We start from the raw sequence: 16,299 nt of genomic DNA on the forward strand, positions 1-16,299 counted from the left end.
TTGGAAGATTCTGCTGAGGATGCCGTGAAAGAATGTCGTGAAGCTCGTTGACCAGACACTGTAAATATTCTGCTGAATCCATGAATTCCAAGTATTGGGTTCTTAATTGGCTTATGCCTTGTAAGACACTGCGGTGAAGACGGGAGCGCGCCCGATGCGCGATGAAGTAAGGGTGGGAGTGGCTAATAAGTCCGGGTTCGAAGGCGAAGATACCTCAAATAAAATTCCATCAATAGCTCTGTCTGCTCTTATGTAGGACCGGTATGCTTTCAAAAAAGCTCACGCCTGATGCTCTGATACCACTGTCACAAGGCGAGCACCACGTGCCAATAGAAGAGAACAATCTGAGCAAACTTTTAACACTTAAATAACAACTGAACTGAAAGAGAGAGACGACACGCGACACGGAGTGGCGGAATTCCACCCCAGAGAGTATTGGCCCCAAACCTTGGCGCCCCTTTCTGTATTTCTTTATATTGCATCAGCACAGTACAAGCCGGTACTCTAGACTCTGCACCTTCTCCAGGAAGCATGCCAGAGAATGAGCCCTAGCCTCATATTTAAAGGCCCTTGGCCTGAAAAGCAGTTACAGTAAAAAGCCTTTAAAACTCAAAAGCTTCTGGTTCAAAAGCAAAGCCAAAAAGCTGTCAGTGCAATTTACGGAAATCCGTACAGCCTGCCATGTCATCAGTCAACGCAAAACGCGGAAATCCGTACAGCCTGCCACGTCATCATGTCAGCGCAATTTCGGAATTTGTATGCTGTCCTTAGGGTTAGGGTTAGGGTTTCTACAATTTTAGGGTTAGGGTTTCCAAAATTAGGGTTTCTGGCAGAAATTAGGGTTTAGGCCCCTCGGCCACATCTGTAAGTTGACTCCATTCTTTAGGCTTTGACACGCCAGCAATTTGTTACAGTTTATGGCTTATGTTCGATCTTGCAAGCGTAATCGAGGGCGATTACAATTCTTTCAAGAGGGGGGTATGTCACAAAATGATAAAGTGGCATGTCCACCCGGAAACTGACAGAGTTAAAAGATTTTAAGATGTTCCAACTTATAGGGTACCCGTTCGATGGGGCCCTTGGAGATACGCAAAAAGAGATCGCAAAGATACTGACGTGGCAAGGGTTGTACTGATGCTTCCAGATTTTCCGCTGACTGCTGACGTGGCACTGCACGGATTCTCGTAAATCGTGGAAGTTGCTGCTAGCACCAACTTTTAGGCCAGATGCTTTTGGGACTTGAACCTTTTCATGTAATTGCTTTTGGGGCTCTGCTTTTGGTATTCCTTGTACTGTTTAAAAGAGGCCTTGGGGCCTCACTCTGCAGAGCATCTGGACGCAGAGTCTGAGAGCCGAGGTCCCTCGAGAGTTGTACTTTGAAATGACTAATGATAGAGAAATACCGAAAGCGGCGCAAGACTTTGGGGCCAATACCTCTCGACACAGAAGTATGTCGGGCCGTGTCGACTCTCTCTCTCTCTCTCTCTCTCTCTCTCTCTCTCTCTCTCTCTCTCTCTCTCTCTCTCTCTCTCTCTCTCTCTCTCTCTCTCTAAGGTGCAGTGGAATGAATGTTGAACTTTGCTCAAGATGAGAGCTCCGACCTGTGCTCAAGTGTTCCTTTTATCTTACGGAAGGGAGAGCCTTCCGTTCCTTTAGTGAGAGAGTGCAATGGACACAAAGTGAATGGACATTGTGCGTGAAGGTGCATGAGTCTGAGAGATAGAGAGAGAAGAGAATATGACACCAAAAAGTTGTCGAAACCCTCCTGCAAGGGCCCCACTCTCTATGGCGAGAGCGGTCTACTTATGATTGCACAAATCTCATCGATGACAATGTCAATGGTGACGATGCGACGACGACGACGCGCTGAAAACGCATATGCTGAAACCTGCGTTTTCCGGGCTGAATTTGCAAACTACGCTAGATCTGAGCGTGCGGCGAGGATCTACTGCGGGACGGTGAGATCTGCAACACAAATGCTTACATATGCATGTTACAAGACACAACAAACAGCACCGCTGAGCACTCCTCCGAGACAAACGGTCTGCGGTATGAAGCTACTCACCGACTACCTCGTCACTTCCCCCGCAAATAACCTAAAAAGGTACGGGCCATGAGCTCATAGGACTGTACAACCAAACGCTCCTCAGAACACAGTCTGCGTCGCTTGGAGGTTCAAGCATACAACCAAACGCTCCCCAAGCATCGGCCTGTGTCGTTCGGAGGTTTTCTAGCATACAACAAAACGCTCCCCAGGCATTGGCCTGCGTCGTTCCAAGGTTCAAACAATACCAAAACAGTATTTCTCACTTCTCCATCCGGGAGTAAAATCACCAATCATTGAAACCAGTATTAAAACCAGAGTCAAACAATTCAAATCGCCACCAAGACAGGTTCAAAACACATACCATCCATTTCAAACAAATTTCAAACAGGATCGCCAAAGAAGTTCTCAAACAGATTCTCATACAAAATTCAAACTTAAAAAGCAATCTCGCCATCAACCGAGCTCGAAAAGTCGACTGACTTTCCATCCTGAAACCTGTACCAAAAATTAGGGTTAGGTTCCTTCCATGAGGTCATAGCCGAGCACAACATGGTTCATCGGCTCTTGGACAAAGAGTGTTTTCGTTGGCCGCGATGGTAGTCCCAAGATAGCAATCGCACTAGATTTCCAAGGTCATCTGCTCGTGAAGAGACATCTACTGAGAGATGTCGAGAAATTTCAAGTTATAATCTACTAGGGTTTCCATGGTCGGGATACCCCACTTTGCCAAAAGTTGCACTCCGAAGGAAGATATTAGAAACCATATAACTTCGGGCAAATTTTTTCTTGAAAGCTTGCCAAGTACTTGAAGTATGCTGCTTGGTAGCTATCAACATCTGCATGGCACTGTCTCTGAGAAAAACAGCAGCTCGAAACAAATCTTGGATCCTTCTCTTGCAAGTGATCTTAATGGCTTATGCCCTGTAAGACATGAGCGGTGAAAATGGGAGGGCGCCCGATGCGCGATGAAGTAAGGGTGGGAGTGGCTAATAAGTTTGGGTTGGAGGGCGAAGATACCTCGAATAAAATTCCAAAGTCCGGGTTGGAGGACGAAGATACCTCGAATAAAATTCTAATAGCTCTGTCTGCTCTTTTGTAGGACCGGTATGCTTTCTAGAAAAGCACACGCCTAATGCTCTGATACCACTGTCACAAGACGGACACCACGTGCCAATAGAAAAGAACAGACAAACAGACTTTTAGCACTTCAATAAAAACAGAACTAAGAGAGAGAGAGAGAGAGAGAAACGACACGCGACACGAAGTGGCAGAATTCCACCCCAGAGAGTATTGGCCCCAAACCTTGGTGCCCCTTTCGATATTTCTTTATATTGCATCGACAGTGTACAAGTCGGTACTCCAGACTCTGCACCTTCTCCGGGAAGCATGCCAAAGAATGAGCCCTAATCTCATATTTAAAGGCCCTAGGCCCCAAAAGCAGTTTAAAGTAAAAAGACTTCAAACTTAAAAGCATTTGGTCCAAAAGCAAAGCCAAAAAGCTGTCAGTGCAATTTACGGAAATCCGTACAGCCTGCCACATCATCAGCCAACGCAAAACGCGGAAATCCGTACAGCCACAGCCTAGCACGTCATCAGCCAGCGTAATTTCCGGAACTTCCGTGCAGCTGCCACATCATCAGCTTTGCGTGAGAGTGTGTGTGTGAGTCTTGCTTTATTTTAATCCCTTTGTCACTGGGGCCCCATCGGACGGGGTCCCCATAAGTTGGTAGGACTTCTTGTTCTTCTGCTACTTGTCCTTCTTAGGGTTTAGGCCCCTCGGCCGGCATCTGTAAGTTGGCTTCATTCTTTAGGCTTTGACACGTCAGGAATTTGTGACACCCAGGGCTTTAGCGTTTATTCAGCAGTTTGACATAGCATTCTCTGAAGGGCGCCACTCACAACACTCCAAAATCAGGAGGGCAACATCATTTTTGAAAGGAAGTGCACGAACATGGTGGTCTACTCTTATTACCACTTAGGACCATCTTCGGATGACCAAGGCCGACACTTTGGATGCTTATTGTGAGAGATTTTGGGATGCTTTTCTACCTACCTCTTCTTTTAAGAAGGTCACTTTTAAGCAGCAACACCAGCGATTTTGCTGTGGACTTCCCAAAGAAATCCCAGATTATTGTCTTCAACAAAAGTCCGAGTCCACACAACAACTAATGGGATATGCTAAGCAAGGATTTGCTATGCATTCGAGTAACCTGACTTACCCCACTAATCAAGTTTTGACACCAAGGACCGGACAGAAATCGACAAAAGATAATAGGAGGAGAAGAAGGTTTCAAAATTCAGAAAAAGGAGGATGCACGACCCCAATTGACCTAGGAACAAAAATCAGACTACCTCAAGGAGGGGAAGTTTTTTTACTGTAGAGAACAAGGACACATCTCTGCAAGGTGCCCATAAAGGCACACGAGGACACTCAAAAGACAGGCCATTGAGTTCCAGAGCAGCAGAAGAACGTGGCAGAAAAGGAAAGATGAAAGCAAGATTGGTACCAGATTGTATGGGGACCGACCCACATCAGATAGATGAAAGCACAAACTTTGCCGCGCATGGGGCAAAGTGCGAGATCAAGAATCCCTCATCTTCTTCAACAAAGGAGCCAAGTTCAACTTTATTTAACCTGAATTGGCGGCTCGACTTGGAATTACGCCCGACAAATGGGGCCACACGCGGCGGCAGTTCTAGCGGCACCCAGACGGGATGTTGCCATTACACCTGTCATTGGCAAACTCCGTTTGCATTGTCAGGGGTATTTAGGGTACGAGGACTTTTACATCATGCCTTTAGAAGGGTGTGACATCCTCTTAGGAATCCCTTAGTACCACAAGAACAACGCCATGGTTGATTATCGGGCCAGGAAAGCTACTTTGAAGAATGGGAAGGGCAAGAAAATTGTACTTGATGTAAAATTGAAGGGCGAGTCCGTCCCACTTGTATCGACTTCGGCCATTTCCAAATTAATGAAATCCAGTCTTTTTGTTTACTCGATCTTCTTGAAAGAGCTGAATGATGAACAACAAACCAATATGTCTAAATTGGAAAAGGAACGACAAGAATGTATGCACACACAAGCTGATTGTTTCTCAGAAGGCCTACCAAGCGAGTTAGCTTCACCTCGTCCTGAGGACCATATGATTGATTTGATTCCTAGAAGTACACCACCGAACCGGCCACCTTATTGAGCTAGCCGAGCCCAGAATGAAGAAATAATGAACCAAGTAAAAGAACTTCTAGAAAAGGGTCTCATCCAACCTAGCACGTCACCTTTCTGTTCTCCGGTATTGCTAGCAATAAAGAAAGACAGATGTTGGAGAATGTGCATTGATTATAGAGCTCTCAATAAAATCACCATCAATAACCGATTCCCTATTCCAAGGATGATATTCTCGACAGACTACAAGTATCCTCTTGTTTTAGCAAAATTGATCTAAAGAGTAGATATCATCAAATCTACAGAGGATATCTACAAGACAGCTTTTCGGACAACCTTTGGCTTATACAAATATTTAGTTATGCCTTTTAAACTTACGAATGCTCAACTTTTAATCGAATGATGGATAGGATTTTCCTAGAGTATCGATCTTTTGTGGGCACTTTCTTTGACGACATTATAGTTTTCTCCAAGAATGAAGCAGAGCACAGACATTATCTGCTACAGGTCTTTCAAGCATTGTGAAAGCATAGATTGATTATCAATGTGAAAAAGAGTGAGTTTTTTTTTGCCAAAAATATATTTCTTGGGGCACATCGTCTCAGCAAAAGGAGTGCAGATGGACCCGACCAAAATTGAGACTATTCGCGATTTGCCTCTGAAAGCGTCCCAAAATACCAAACATTACCAAAATGATTAGTTCTACGTTCTGCAAGAGTCGCCTTACCCTTTGGTGAGAGGATCTTTTTCGGCCTGGAATCTAGACAACCCTTGTGTGTGTGGCCAGTGCTGCCAATCGTTGCCCTTCTCCAGTGAATGATCTATGCGTAGTGGCACCAGTTGTGGAGTAGCTTGCCTTACACACTTTTTAACTACACTGCTTTGGACTCAATGGGGCATTGTTATTAATGTAGCAAGTGACTAATAGTGCATAAACCACATATACATGATCTTGAGCTTTCAAGAATAGCATCTGATAGATATGATAGAGGATGCCAGATAGAGCAACAACTAAAATGACACCAAAAAACAAACTGTCGGGTTGTTGGCTGGACCAAGCACCACAATTTGTCATGTTGGAGATCTCCAGAAGATTGGGTGAGATAAGACACATTGAGTAGGGCTTTGTCAAAGTTATAATATTTGCAGTTGGGCACAATCTGAGGCACACCGACTTTGGCTAGTTGTTGTCAACAGCATAAGAGAAAGGTTAACTACCAATGAGAGTTGCATGCCGCCCAGTAGTGGCCTTGTTTGCAACACATTGTTATTAGGTGTTGGCGAGGTGGTGCACGCGGGAGCAAGCCCTCTACGGACCCAAAAAATTATGCACTGCAGTTGAGCGCTAGCGGAATGGACGGCTGGGAGGTTGAGCTTGATTGATCACCGGTTGGCAGTGGTAGCAAAGGGCCGATCGGCCGGATTCACTTTAAGGGCTCTATTCGGTGGTTGGCGGATGCCAAAGGAAATTTCAATACACTTGAGCGTGTGGCTCAAGTCCGAGCGCCCATATGCCTTCTCACCAACAGCCAAAACAAGGGGGGACCCTTTGTCTTTAGGGACGGCTCCCTCTCTTAGGGAGTGCACCTTTATAAAACTATTCATATAACGTGCATTCAAAAGGTATTTAAAAAACCCCTTTAATTACAGATTAAGGTTATAAAATGACCCCTTTTTCTTAAAAAACGTACGGATTTTTCTCTAAAATCAATTTAAAACCTTCTGTTAATATAATCCTATTAAAATTTTAAAATTTTGGCAATTAAAAAACCTACAGATCTTGACTTTGCTAACATTATTACCCGGATATAGAATGGGGAGACAGTTTCAGACTATTCCATACGGGACAGCTATTTGATGCGGAAAACGATGTTTGTTACACAGCCTTTGAGGGAAAAGGTTTTGATAGAGTGCCATTGTCCACCTTTTATGGGCCACCGTGGCATAGATACCACCTTGAAGGGTGTTGAGCGTTACTTCTATTGGCCAAAGCTCAAAAAGAATGTGGATGACTTTGTTCACAGTTGTTTAGTAGAAGCGGGGGGGGGGCTAGAAGGCGACGAAGCAGAAGCGGGGGAAGGTTAAAAGGAGGAATCAGACACTGCGGGTGTTTGCACACAGACATTCAGGCAGGAGATGCAGAGAAGAAGAAAAAGGTAGAGAATAATAAGCTTTGATCCTGTTCTTTGAAAAACCCGATTAAGGCAGTAAAAAGTGACGAAAAGAGGGGCGGAGCCAACAAAAGAGGTTTTTAAGGGGTAAGTGTGTGTGTCATTTTTTTCTTCCAGCAAGTTAGCCTTAGGTGCACCCTATCCTTTCACTATCGCCAATCAAAGAGATCCCCAAACCAAATCAACATCAGTTGCTGCAGAAATTCTTGCCCACAAGTTAACAATTACAAAAATATGCATTGGAAATAGATCCATACCTTTCTCTAATATTTCTGAGACATACTGTGCAAGTTTGTCATTGCACGTGGTCATTGAGAATTCAAAGCGAAGACTGTCAATTTCACGTATGTACAAATCAGCAGCAATCCACCTTGCCAGCAAACAAACATCCCTTGTCACCTGAAACCATTGAAAGGTAACTTCTTAAAAGAAACTTGAAGGCTTGAGACGCCCCTTGTAGCTCATTTCAGATAGCTTCATGCAAAGCAATTAAAAACTACCTACAAACACATAACTTTCTCTGAGCACTGGATACAGAAATTAACTAAGACTCACAAAAATGGAACACCATTTTACAACCCCTATGAATTTCCAAAAATGTGGATGAAAAGCTTCAATGGCACGCTCCCTTGCACGCTCGGATAATGTGATATCAACAACCAGGGCTACTCCGACTATTGCCAGTACCAGAAAATTCAAGTACATAAAAGCATCTTTTCCTTGGAGATTTATTGATTTTGCAGGAAAATCTCAATTACTAGCACTGCAGATGACCACTCTGCTTAGGTGGAAGACTGCACATTATGCCTTGGTGGTAGGCGGTTGGTCAGCCAAGGTGAGGACTCCAGATGATTGTCCCAGATGCCATACCATACAGCCTCCTGGACATTAATTCTGGACCGATGATACAGCACAGTCTGTTCACACGGATTCATGACGGCCTACCAAAGAATGACACCACACATTGGCTATGTTAACAAGGAAGCATTCTGCTGACTTGCATAAGCCTCAGGAGTGCAGCTTTCAAACAAGGATGGTATTGGAGACAATGCCCTCTACATTCAAGGTGAATCGGATCTTGTGCTTTACAGGATGTTTGCATTATCCATCTGGTCTCTTAATTAAGAGCAAATTAGGCCTTATCCATATATAGAGTTAATCAGGTTAGCAGCTAGACCTTAGTCATATCTAGAGAGAATCAGCTTAGCAGCTGGCATTACTGCTTGGTGCAAGTCGTGTGCTGGGTGAGCACTAGTATTTAGACACAATCCAGCAGTTTCAATTGATATGCACTAGCAGCTAAGTATTAAAACAGTGAGACAATGTAGTCACATTCTCTTCAAGAAGAGAGCAGGGAGGCGGCACTTCAGTGTGCCTGTTCTATCTTTATTGAGAACGAGAAGAGGAATGTATAGCCCAGATGGACATGAGCAACTGCTATTTTCACTCTCTTCTGGTATTACTAGTACTTTTGTACTCTGAGCATTGTTTCACAAAAACTCAGATACGTTCACTCAAAAACGCCAAAAAATTTACCCAATCAAAAATAAAATATATTCCCTGCTAGTAATATTTTGCCTGTACCAAAAAATCTGTGTGAAGTTCGATGATCTCTCTAACATACAGGTTATCATCATACAGTAGTTCACAATGCAATGTTTCTGCAGCGTGCTTAGCATATTAGAAACTTAAACTGGAAAAGCATGGAAAAAAGAGCCAACGAGTCTACTTTTTTCCTCTATAAATGCACATAGCTACTTGTCTTCTTGAAGAATCATTGCACAAGCCTGCTTGAAATTGAAGCATGGACGTGCCAACAGAATTTATGTTAAAAGTAGCACAATTCCTTTCTATAAATTGCAAACTTTCAGTTAAATAGTGAAAAGAAAATTAATATTTGACTATTCACTTAGACCAGCTGCTCAGAGTTCACCAATATGTCAAGCTGACACAGATGAGAAGGCAATAGCTGCACCTTTGCTGTAACATTTGGGTTGCCATCTCTGTCTCCGCCCATCCAAGAGCCAAATTTTATTGGTGTACAAGTCAAAGGAAGTGATTTGCCTGTGTGCTGTTAAACAAAGACTTTTGGCTGAGATGATCATCACTGTTATTAATAAAGATAAAGCGACTGCTTTGTTCAACAACAACAAAACCAAGTCAATATTACCTTTCGTAGTGCATTGCTAACCCTTCTTAAATACTGCGGCACAGCTTTCCAAAGTGACTGCTCCACTAAGTGTAGACCTGAATATATGAGCAACAAAAAGTGTTACCCTTCTCACTTGCAAAGCAAGCATAGCACAACCTTAAGCTTCATCCCAGGACCCTTACCTCCTTTGGCTTCATCTAGCGGGGTAGGCTTCCTACGCCTCAACTCATCGGTGTGCCATAATGACACAATCTCTCTAACCTGCAAAATTTATGCTTTTCTGTGAGCTCATTAGATGAAAGGGAGATGCTTGCATCTTCTTCATAATTATAAGGTAGAGGGAGACACAAGATCTAATAGGCAAAGAAGAAAACAGGAGCTACAGTGCTGTTCTACCAAGTCTTCAATCAAGAGCTCCTTATCTTCATGTGTTAGATCTGTTCGATCCTTATAGTCCAGAAGATGCTGGTATAACATCATCCAGATACATAATTAATTCATCAGAAAGTGTTATATCTACCTCAAACTATGTTTCCAACACATCAATTAAACAAAGTGCATGTATGAAGACTCTACCGCCATGCGTAAGTGCTTGTATTGTAAAGTACGTCTATTGATTTGAGTAGGATGAGCTGTAAGAACAATCTCTACTTCCTGAAGAAACCATAAGAGTGTCTACCTGAGTGTCATTAACAACTTCGAGGATTGACCAGATAAGCTCAAATTAGACAAAACCTGACTGCAAACAGCCTTGTAAACTTCCTCTGGAGAGAAGCCTGTCTGAACAAGTTTCTCAAACACGTCGTCACACGATTTTGATACATGAGAAGTTGATCGTGTTTTGCGAACACTGAAAAAAAGAGCAACCCATCATCCATGTATAACATTCTCAGCAAAGAAATACAAGTCTCATCTAATAGTATCCTCTACATTGTAGTCAGCAGTACCGATGATGAGTTTCAGCTATGCCTGTCAAGCTGAGGTAATGACTGAATGCTCTTGCTAAGGGTACAGCCTCTTCCAGTGTCATGTTTGAGATTTCCTGCTGCAATTGTTTGGACAACCACTCGGCTGCATCTTCGAGCCCCACCATGCGCATATTGCAAGCACTCTGCACACAACCTTAAATTGAGCACATTGATAGGGAGGTATACATACATGTGTGTCTATGTCTGTCATTTTACGTGCATGGGCTCTTCCATTAGAATCATGGCCAAACTTTCCCTGCCTACATCTGTAAATTTCCACTGATTTTCATAACACCATCCATGCACTATCAGTGGTTGACGACCCATCCAAATTAGTCACCTGTGCCAGCATCCGAGCTCGGTCAACCTTCTCCATGAAGCCTTGACCAACTTCTCTTTGCAGACAGTCGATGAGCAGATTACCAAGAAGATGGCAATCATCTTCAAAAGCTTGAAAAGAAATCTCTTCAGCTATGTCATCTGTAGTGTCCGTCATTGTTTTCCTGTCCGTCAATAACACCATGCAATCAGCGCTAGCCATAGAAAATCAAAAATCGAGAAGAGAAGAAAAGACGCACTTTGTAAAGTGTCAAACGTGAATAGAAGAAAACAAAACCAACCGTTACCTACGAAGAAAGCTACACAGAGGAGAGGAGCCTTCTTGACAGCAATCCAAATGGGAAATGAGGTAGATGGCACAAGAGGCGATGGGCGATAGTGCCTTCTACTTGGCTTTCCCTCTTGAGACGTGAAGAGAGCAGCGGAAAAGCGGCGACCCGCCAGCTTGCTTGAGGGTTGGGGGGTTTGGTCCTGGCAAAACTGGAAGCATGAAAGGCGAATATACTACCACTCTACCAGTCCAACGAGGAGTCGCGACAGCATTTCGGGTGTGTAGCAGCATTGTCGTAAAGTGCGACAAAGTGGAGTCGTTGGGGGCCCAAAGCGTCCGCTTGTTGGTGGCAGTGCGTCTTGATAATTGTTGCTCATTTATGTTCCGAGGGCACACACAAGGCTGATGATATCCCAACAAATTTTTGACATCTAAGGTAGTCCCCACCCCGCCCGGCCTCCGACTTATTGAGTTAAAAGGCTAGCTTAAAAAGGAGGAGCTCCTAAATGTGAAAGGCTCTATTTTCTGAACTAGGCTGGCTTATTGAGTTAAAAGGCTAGCTTAAAAAGGAGGAGCTCCTAAATGTGAAAGGCTCTATTTTTTGAACTAGGGAATATTGGGCTGATAAACTTCACAGATAGGAGAAATAAGAAAAAGAAAAAAATTTGAGAATTTTGTTTAGTAAATGAGAAATAAGCAAGAAAAAGTTCTCTCTTCTCATAAGGACAACCTTAAGGTGGCTAGAGATTTTTTTCAAGGCATCTTCTCCTCTCCTCCTCAAAGACCACACCAAGGCTAGGGCTACAATTGCAACGCTTAGGAGTTCCAAAATATATTGCCAAGGTGTTGGATCACCCTCTCACAAAGGAGTTCTTGAAGGACTATTTCCTCTCTCAATGTTGGTAAATCACATGGCTTGGATGGTCTTCGTAGTGGATTCTTCCATGAATACAAGGATTTTTTGATGTGAGCATTTGGAATGAGGCCTTAAAACTAGGAGCTCTTCCTACTTCTATAAACACTTGAGTAGTAAAAGGCATTCATAAGCTAGGGGAGAAGAAGGACTTAGGAAATTGGAGACCTATTGTTATGGAATTGATATCTTATTATTTATTGCAGCTGTGACAGGTGGAAAAGGCTTGACCGAGCTAAGCTATTGCAAAAGGATATCATATTTTATGTACATTTTATTATTCAAGTGCTCTTTATGAGCTTTGGCCATTTATGACTGGCCTTTCATGATTATTCTAATTATATTTCATGATTCTTCTCTTTAGAGATATGAAATTATATTTCTAATTATATTTCATGATTCTTCTCTTTAGAGATATGAAGAGGTCTTTCTTGTTATTGAGTAATTCATGCAAGTATTCCTGTTAAAGGAGTCCGAGAAGTTTTATTGCATGAGAATCAAAGAAATTTTAATGCCCTACAAATAGAGACCTAGAAGAAGTTTGAAGAAGAAGAAAGGTTGTAGGAAAAGGCAAAGTAGAGGAGGAATTCCACATTGTCGTCATTGCACGCAGCACGGTCCTTACAACCATTGGAATCACTGGAAAAATTGTATCTTCCTCCGTCCCATCCGCTTCAGCTTTGTGAGAAGCACCCTCAAGCTAATCGTATTTTTTTTTATAGTAATATTTTATCCTAATGAAAAAGAAAAAAAAAAGCAGGAGCAGTAGTGCTCGCTTTGAGAATTCACAGTTGTCGATGATGTAAGCAGGCAAAGCATGCAAGATTGTAGAGGGTGTGGGGATGATTTGCGCAAAACTATACCCTCGACGGTTGGGGGTCAACCCATCACCCCTCATATCACCACAATTGCCATCGAACTGTCGGGCGCATATGCCACTATCTAGCAGTTGATGCCTACTACTCACGGGACACAATAGCCGCAAGACCTCGTGCAACTCAACAGGCAGTGCATGGTGCATGCAATCCACAGTTGCAGAAGACTACAGCTCACCGTACCCACTATTCTTGCGCTTGACGGTTGCCACCCACTAAATACTGCGCACCTTGAGAATTTTCCTTCTTTACCCTTTGCATGCACCACCTAAGGCTCCTGAATGCTTCTCAACCTCCAGCGAACGACCTCATGCAACCGCAACAGTAAGGACCACACGCGCGCAAGAGGTGGTGAGAATCTGCAGTCCGACCATATCTCACTCGCTCTCAGCCCCACGTTGCCAGAGTATAGGTGCACACACATCCAGTCCAACCGCCACCAACCTGCATGCAAACTACAAGCGCTCGTGGCACAACCGGGCTGCACCATATTTCTCTCTCTCTCTCTCTCTCTCCCCACTTCTCCTTGGCTAGTTGCCATGCAGCATGCGGCTGTGGTCCGTTAGCGAGCAGCAACCGTCCCTCTTTTTCGTACACACAGTACAGGTGTAGTCCAATTCTCTCTCATTCTCTCCTTAACAGCCATTACATAGCGCACCATGTAGCCCAACAGTTGTCCCTATGTCTCTGTTGACACTCACTTCGACCAACCTCAACCACTCTCGCTCTCTCACAAGAACCAGAACTAGAGTCTGGCACCTTAAACCACTCGGCCACCCTGACTCCTCCAACTTCATGCAGCCGCTCGGTTTCTCTCTCTTTCGAACTGTTTAGCCTCCAAGAACTTTCACTCGATCTCATTGTCCACTGGGGTCTGCAGTACACACTAATCCCTCCAGCTCACACACGCCATGCAAAGACGTGGGAGATACTCCCCCCCCCTCGTTTACTGCTCGCACCAACACCCCGCTTCTGCCTCTCTCTCTCTCCCAGCAACATGTTGTCTCCCTCATCATCTATGCTCTCTCTCTCTCTCACACACACACACACACATACACACAGGTTGTCAACAGCCAGCACCTCGCCATGTAGCCAAACAAAACCCTCGCTGTCTCTCTTCAGTCATCATCCATCTCTTTCCTATTGTGATGAACCAACCCCATCAGCAACTACACTGAAACGCAAGGGCATAGCAGTTGGTGAGCGCTGCCCAAGCAGGCTGGTCTGGCGAGGTGTGGCAAGAGTTGCCGACTGCAGTACACTCACTTCCTGCGGCCTGGCATCAAGGATGGCAGCTTCTCTGTGGCGGAGAAGAACTCCATCATCCAGCTCCACGCCGTTCTTGGGAACCGGGCCTTCCCGTTTCCCTTTGTAGCTCAATATAGTGAGCGTTTCGCTTGTCTTTCAACAGTTGCATGATTGTCATGCTGCCTTTATTCCCACAGCTCCCAATCTCCCTCAACCTATCCTGTGGCCCACCCAGACATCCACCATGGTGCACTGGCATTGGACTTTTCGCTGACCGAGTGTGCGAGTTTACACTTGAGCCAGACGAAGCAGACATCCCCGCCAACAATGACTTTCTTCAATCCTGCCAGTCTCTTACTCCCGGACTACATGCCTATACGCCTGCACACTTGCTGCAAGTTCCATTCTCTTATCTGCTTATAGAGAGGGTATTAGTGATCTTATGCGGGGGAGTCAAGATGTTGAACGATAGGTCCAAATCTTCCAAAAGCAACCTTCTACAACAACAGTACGTATGAGAAAGTGAGAGACGCGCGAGGCTATCTTCAATCTCTTGCGAACATGCATCAAGAAAAACGATGTCGCTGCTACCATATGCGTGCGTGCTCTTTTGGGTAAGCTCTCATCATGTAGAGTCTTCTCTCGTTGATCAGCTCAATTGGTTCTTCTCTTCTACTGATTGTTTGCCTGAGGCTAAAGCTATCTTTGAAAGCATACCCTTTCCTGGGGTGCACTCATGTCACGGCATTCCATTATCTCAGCTCATTAATATGGGTCCTGAGAGAAGGCTGAAGCCTTGAAGTTGTATCATAGAATGCAACAACCGGCTCTTGTTAAGGCCACCGCCTATATGTTCTCATGTGTTTTGAAAGCTTGCATGCTCCTATATGAGCAAATTAAAGCGAGCGATCTTGTTTTTGTTGTTGTAATTGTTGTTATTGGCAACACCCTAGTTGACATGTTTACCAAAAGTGGGGAACCCCAACAAGCAATTGAGGTTTTTAAAAGCCTGCCAATGAGAGATGTGGTTTCATGGAGCTCCATTATTGCAAGCTTTGCCCATCATAGACATAGTTTTGCGGCTCTGGAGGCCTTTGATAAAATGCAAGGGCTATCATCGACACCGGGGGCAATCTTCTCGGCCACCAATGAATTAATTTGTAATCCCTCAGCCACTCAAACCCTTTACCAATCCAATGTTCAAATTTCTCTCTACACCTTTGTTTGATATTTTTGTAGTGCTTAATTTGAATGGTACATACATATTTAGGACAATAGGATGATGCCACCGGGCAATAAAGCTCTTCTAACATTATATGTTAAAGCATTTTGCAAATGCACATACAAACCCCTTCTTATCTCAGTAGATGTCTCTAGGCTAATCAAGACCAGAACAAAAGCTTTTTTAGAACCAAATTCAATGTATATTGTGTCATAGTTCTTTGGTGTGGAGGAATCCTTGAATTAGATTGTCGAGGACATAAAACATATTAATAAATAAATAAATAGAGTAGGATAATTAGACCCAACATATAGTACTATCTGGTCTATCGTGATGCATACACGATAGACCAGATGATGAATTTGAAACATGCACATACGAGCGGCCAAACAGAATTAGGACTCTAAAGAAACAACTCACACTTTTCTCTTTTATTTTTTTGGTTAGTGACACTAGTTGATCTATGTGTAGATGAATTTGAAACATGCACATACGAGCGGCCAAACAGAATTAGGACTCTAAAGAAACAACTCACACTTTTCTCTTTTATTTTTTTGGTTAGTGACACTAGTTGATCTATGCTATTTACTTAGAGCTGCAAACATTTTCTTTCCGCTCAATTGTCTCACATTTATTTCATTGTATACTAATCCCTTATGTAGTTGTAATTGCAAGTTCATGACTAATTATTAACCCCACACTACCACATTTTGGATCTGTTAGTTATAATTTGGTTTAAGTTTGCTAGTTGCAGCACTTGTACCTCTCCCCATATGCCAACAATGGTATATATTTTCAAATACAATATACCCTTGTGGTATGTACATCAAATACGTCATTCCTCTTTCATATTTCATTTCTCTGCATTGTGTTCTACACTGAATACTAAAACACTGCAAGGTCATCACTTATAATTATATTGAAAGG

At 43.6% G+C, this 16,299-nt stretch overlaps 1 protein-coding gene across 3 annotated transcripts in view; it reads right to left on the reverse strand.

The window, feature by feature from the left end:
* Nucleotides 1–11,467, reverse strand: part of PPC4 (phosphoenolpyruvate carboxylase 4) — a 90,066-nt gene extending 78,599 nt beyond the window's left edge. For 2 of the 3 annotated variants that reach the window (XM_086502226.1, XM_086502224.1), the window contains exons 1-10: nt 11,131–11,467; nt 10,845–11,007; nt 10,484–10,647; nt 10,272–10,386; nt 10,113–10,190; nt 9,933–10,001; nt 9,719–9,797; nt 9,555–9,631; nt 9,360–9,455; nt 7,642–7,783 (exon numbers count right to left, since the gene is read on the reverse strand). In XM_086502226.1, the coding sequence (XP_086358352.1) occupies nt 7,642–7,783; nt 9,360–9,455; nt 9,555–9,631; nt 9,719–9,797; nt 9,933–10,001; nt 10,113–10,190; nt 10,272–10,386; nt 10,484–10,647; nt 10,845–11,000 (976 nt within the window). In that variant the 5' untranslated portion in view covers nt 11,001–11,007; nt 11,131–11,467. The remainder of the gene's footprint in view (nt 1–7,641; nt 7,784–9,359; nt 9,456–9,554; nt 9,632–9,718; nt 9,798–9,932; nt 10,002–10,112; nt 10,191–10,271; nt 10,387–10,483; nt 10,648–10,844; nt 11,008–11,130) is intronic. The other variant, XM_086502225.1, reaches the window with a different exon arrangement.
* Nucleotides 11,468–16,299: the final 4,832 nt, after the last annotated feature.

The sequence above is a fragment of the Adiantum capillus-veneris genome, chromosome 26, assembly GCF_014529385.1.
Source record: "Adiantum capillus-veneris isolate H3 chromosome 26, ASM1452938v2, whole genome shotgun sequence".
In the NCBI taxonomy this organism is placed as follows: domain Eukaryota; kingdom Viridiplantae; phylum Streptophyta; class Polypodiopsida; order Polypodiales; family Pteridaceae; genus Adiantum; species Adiantum capillus-veneris.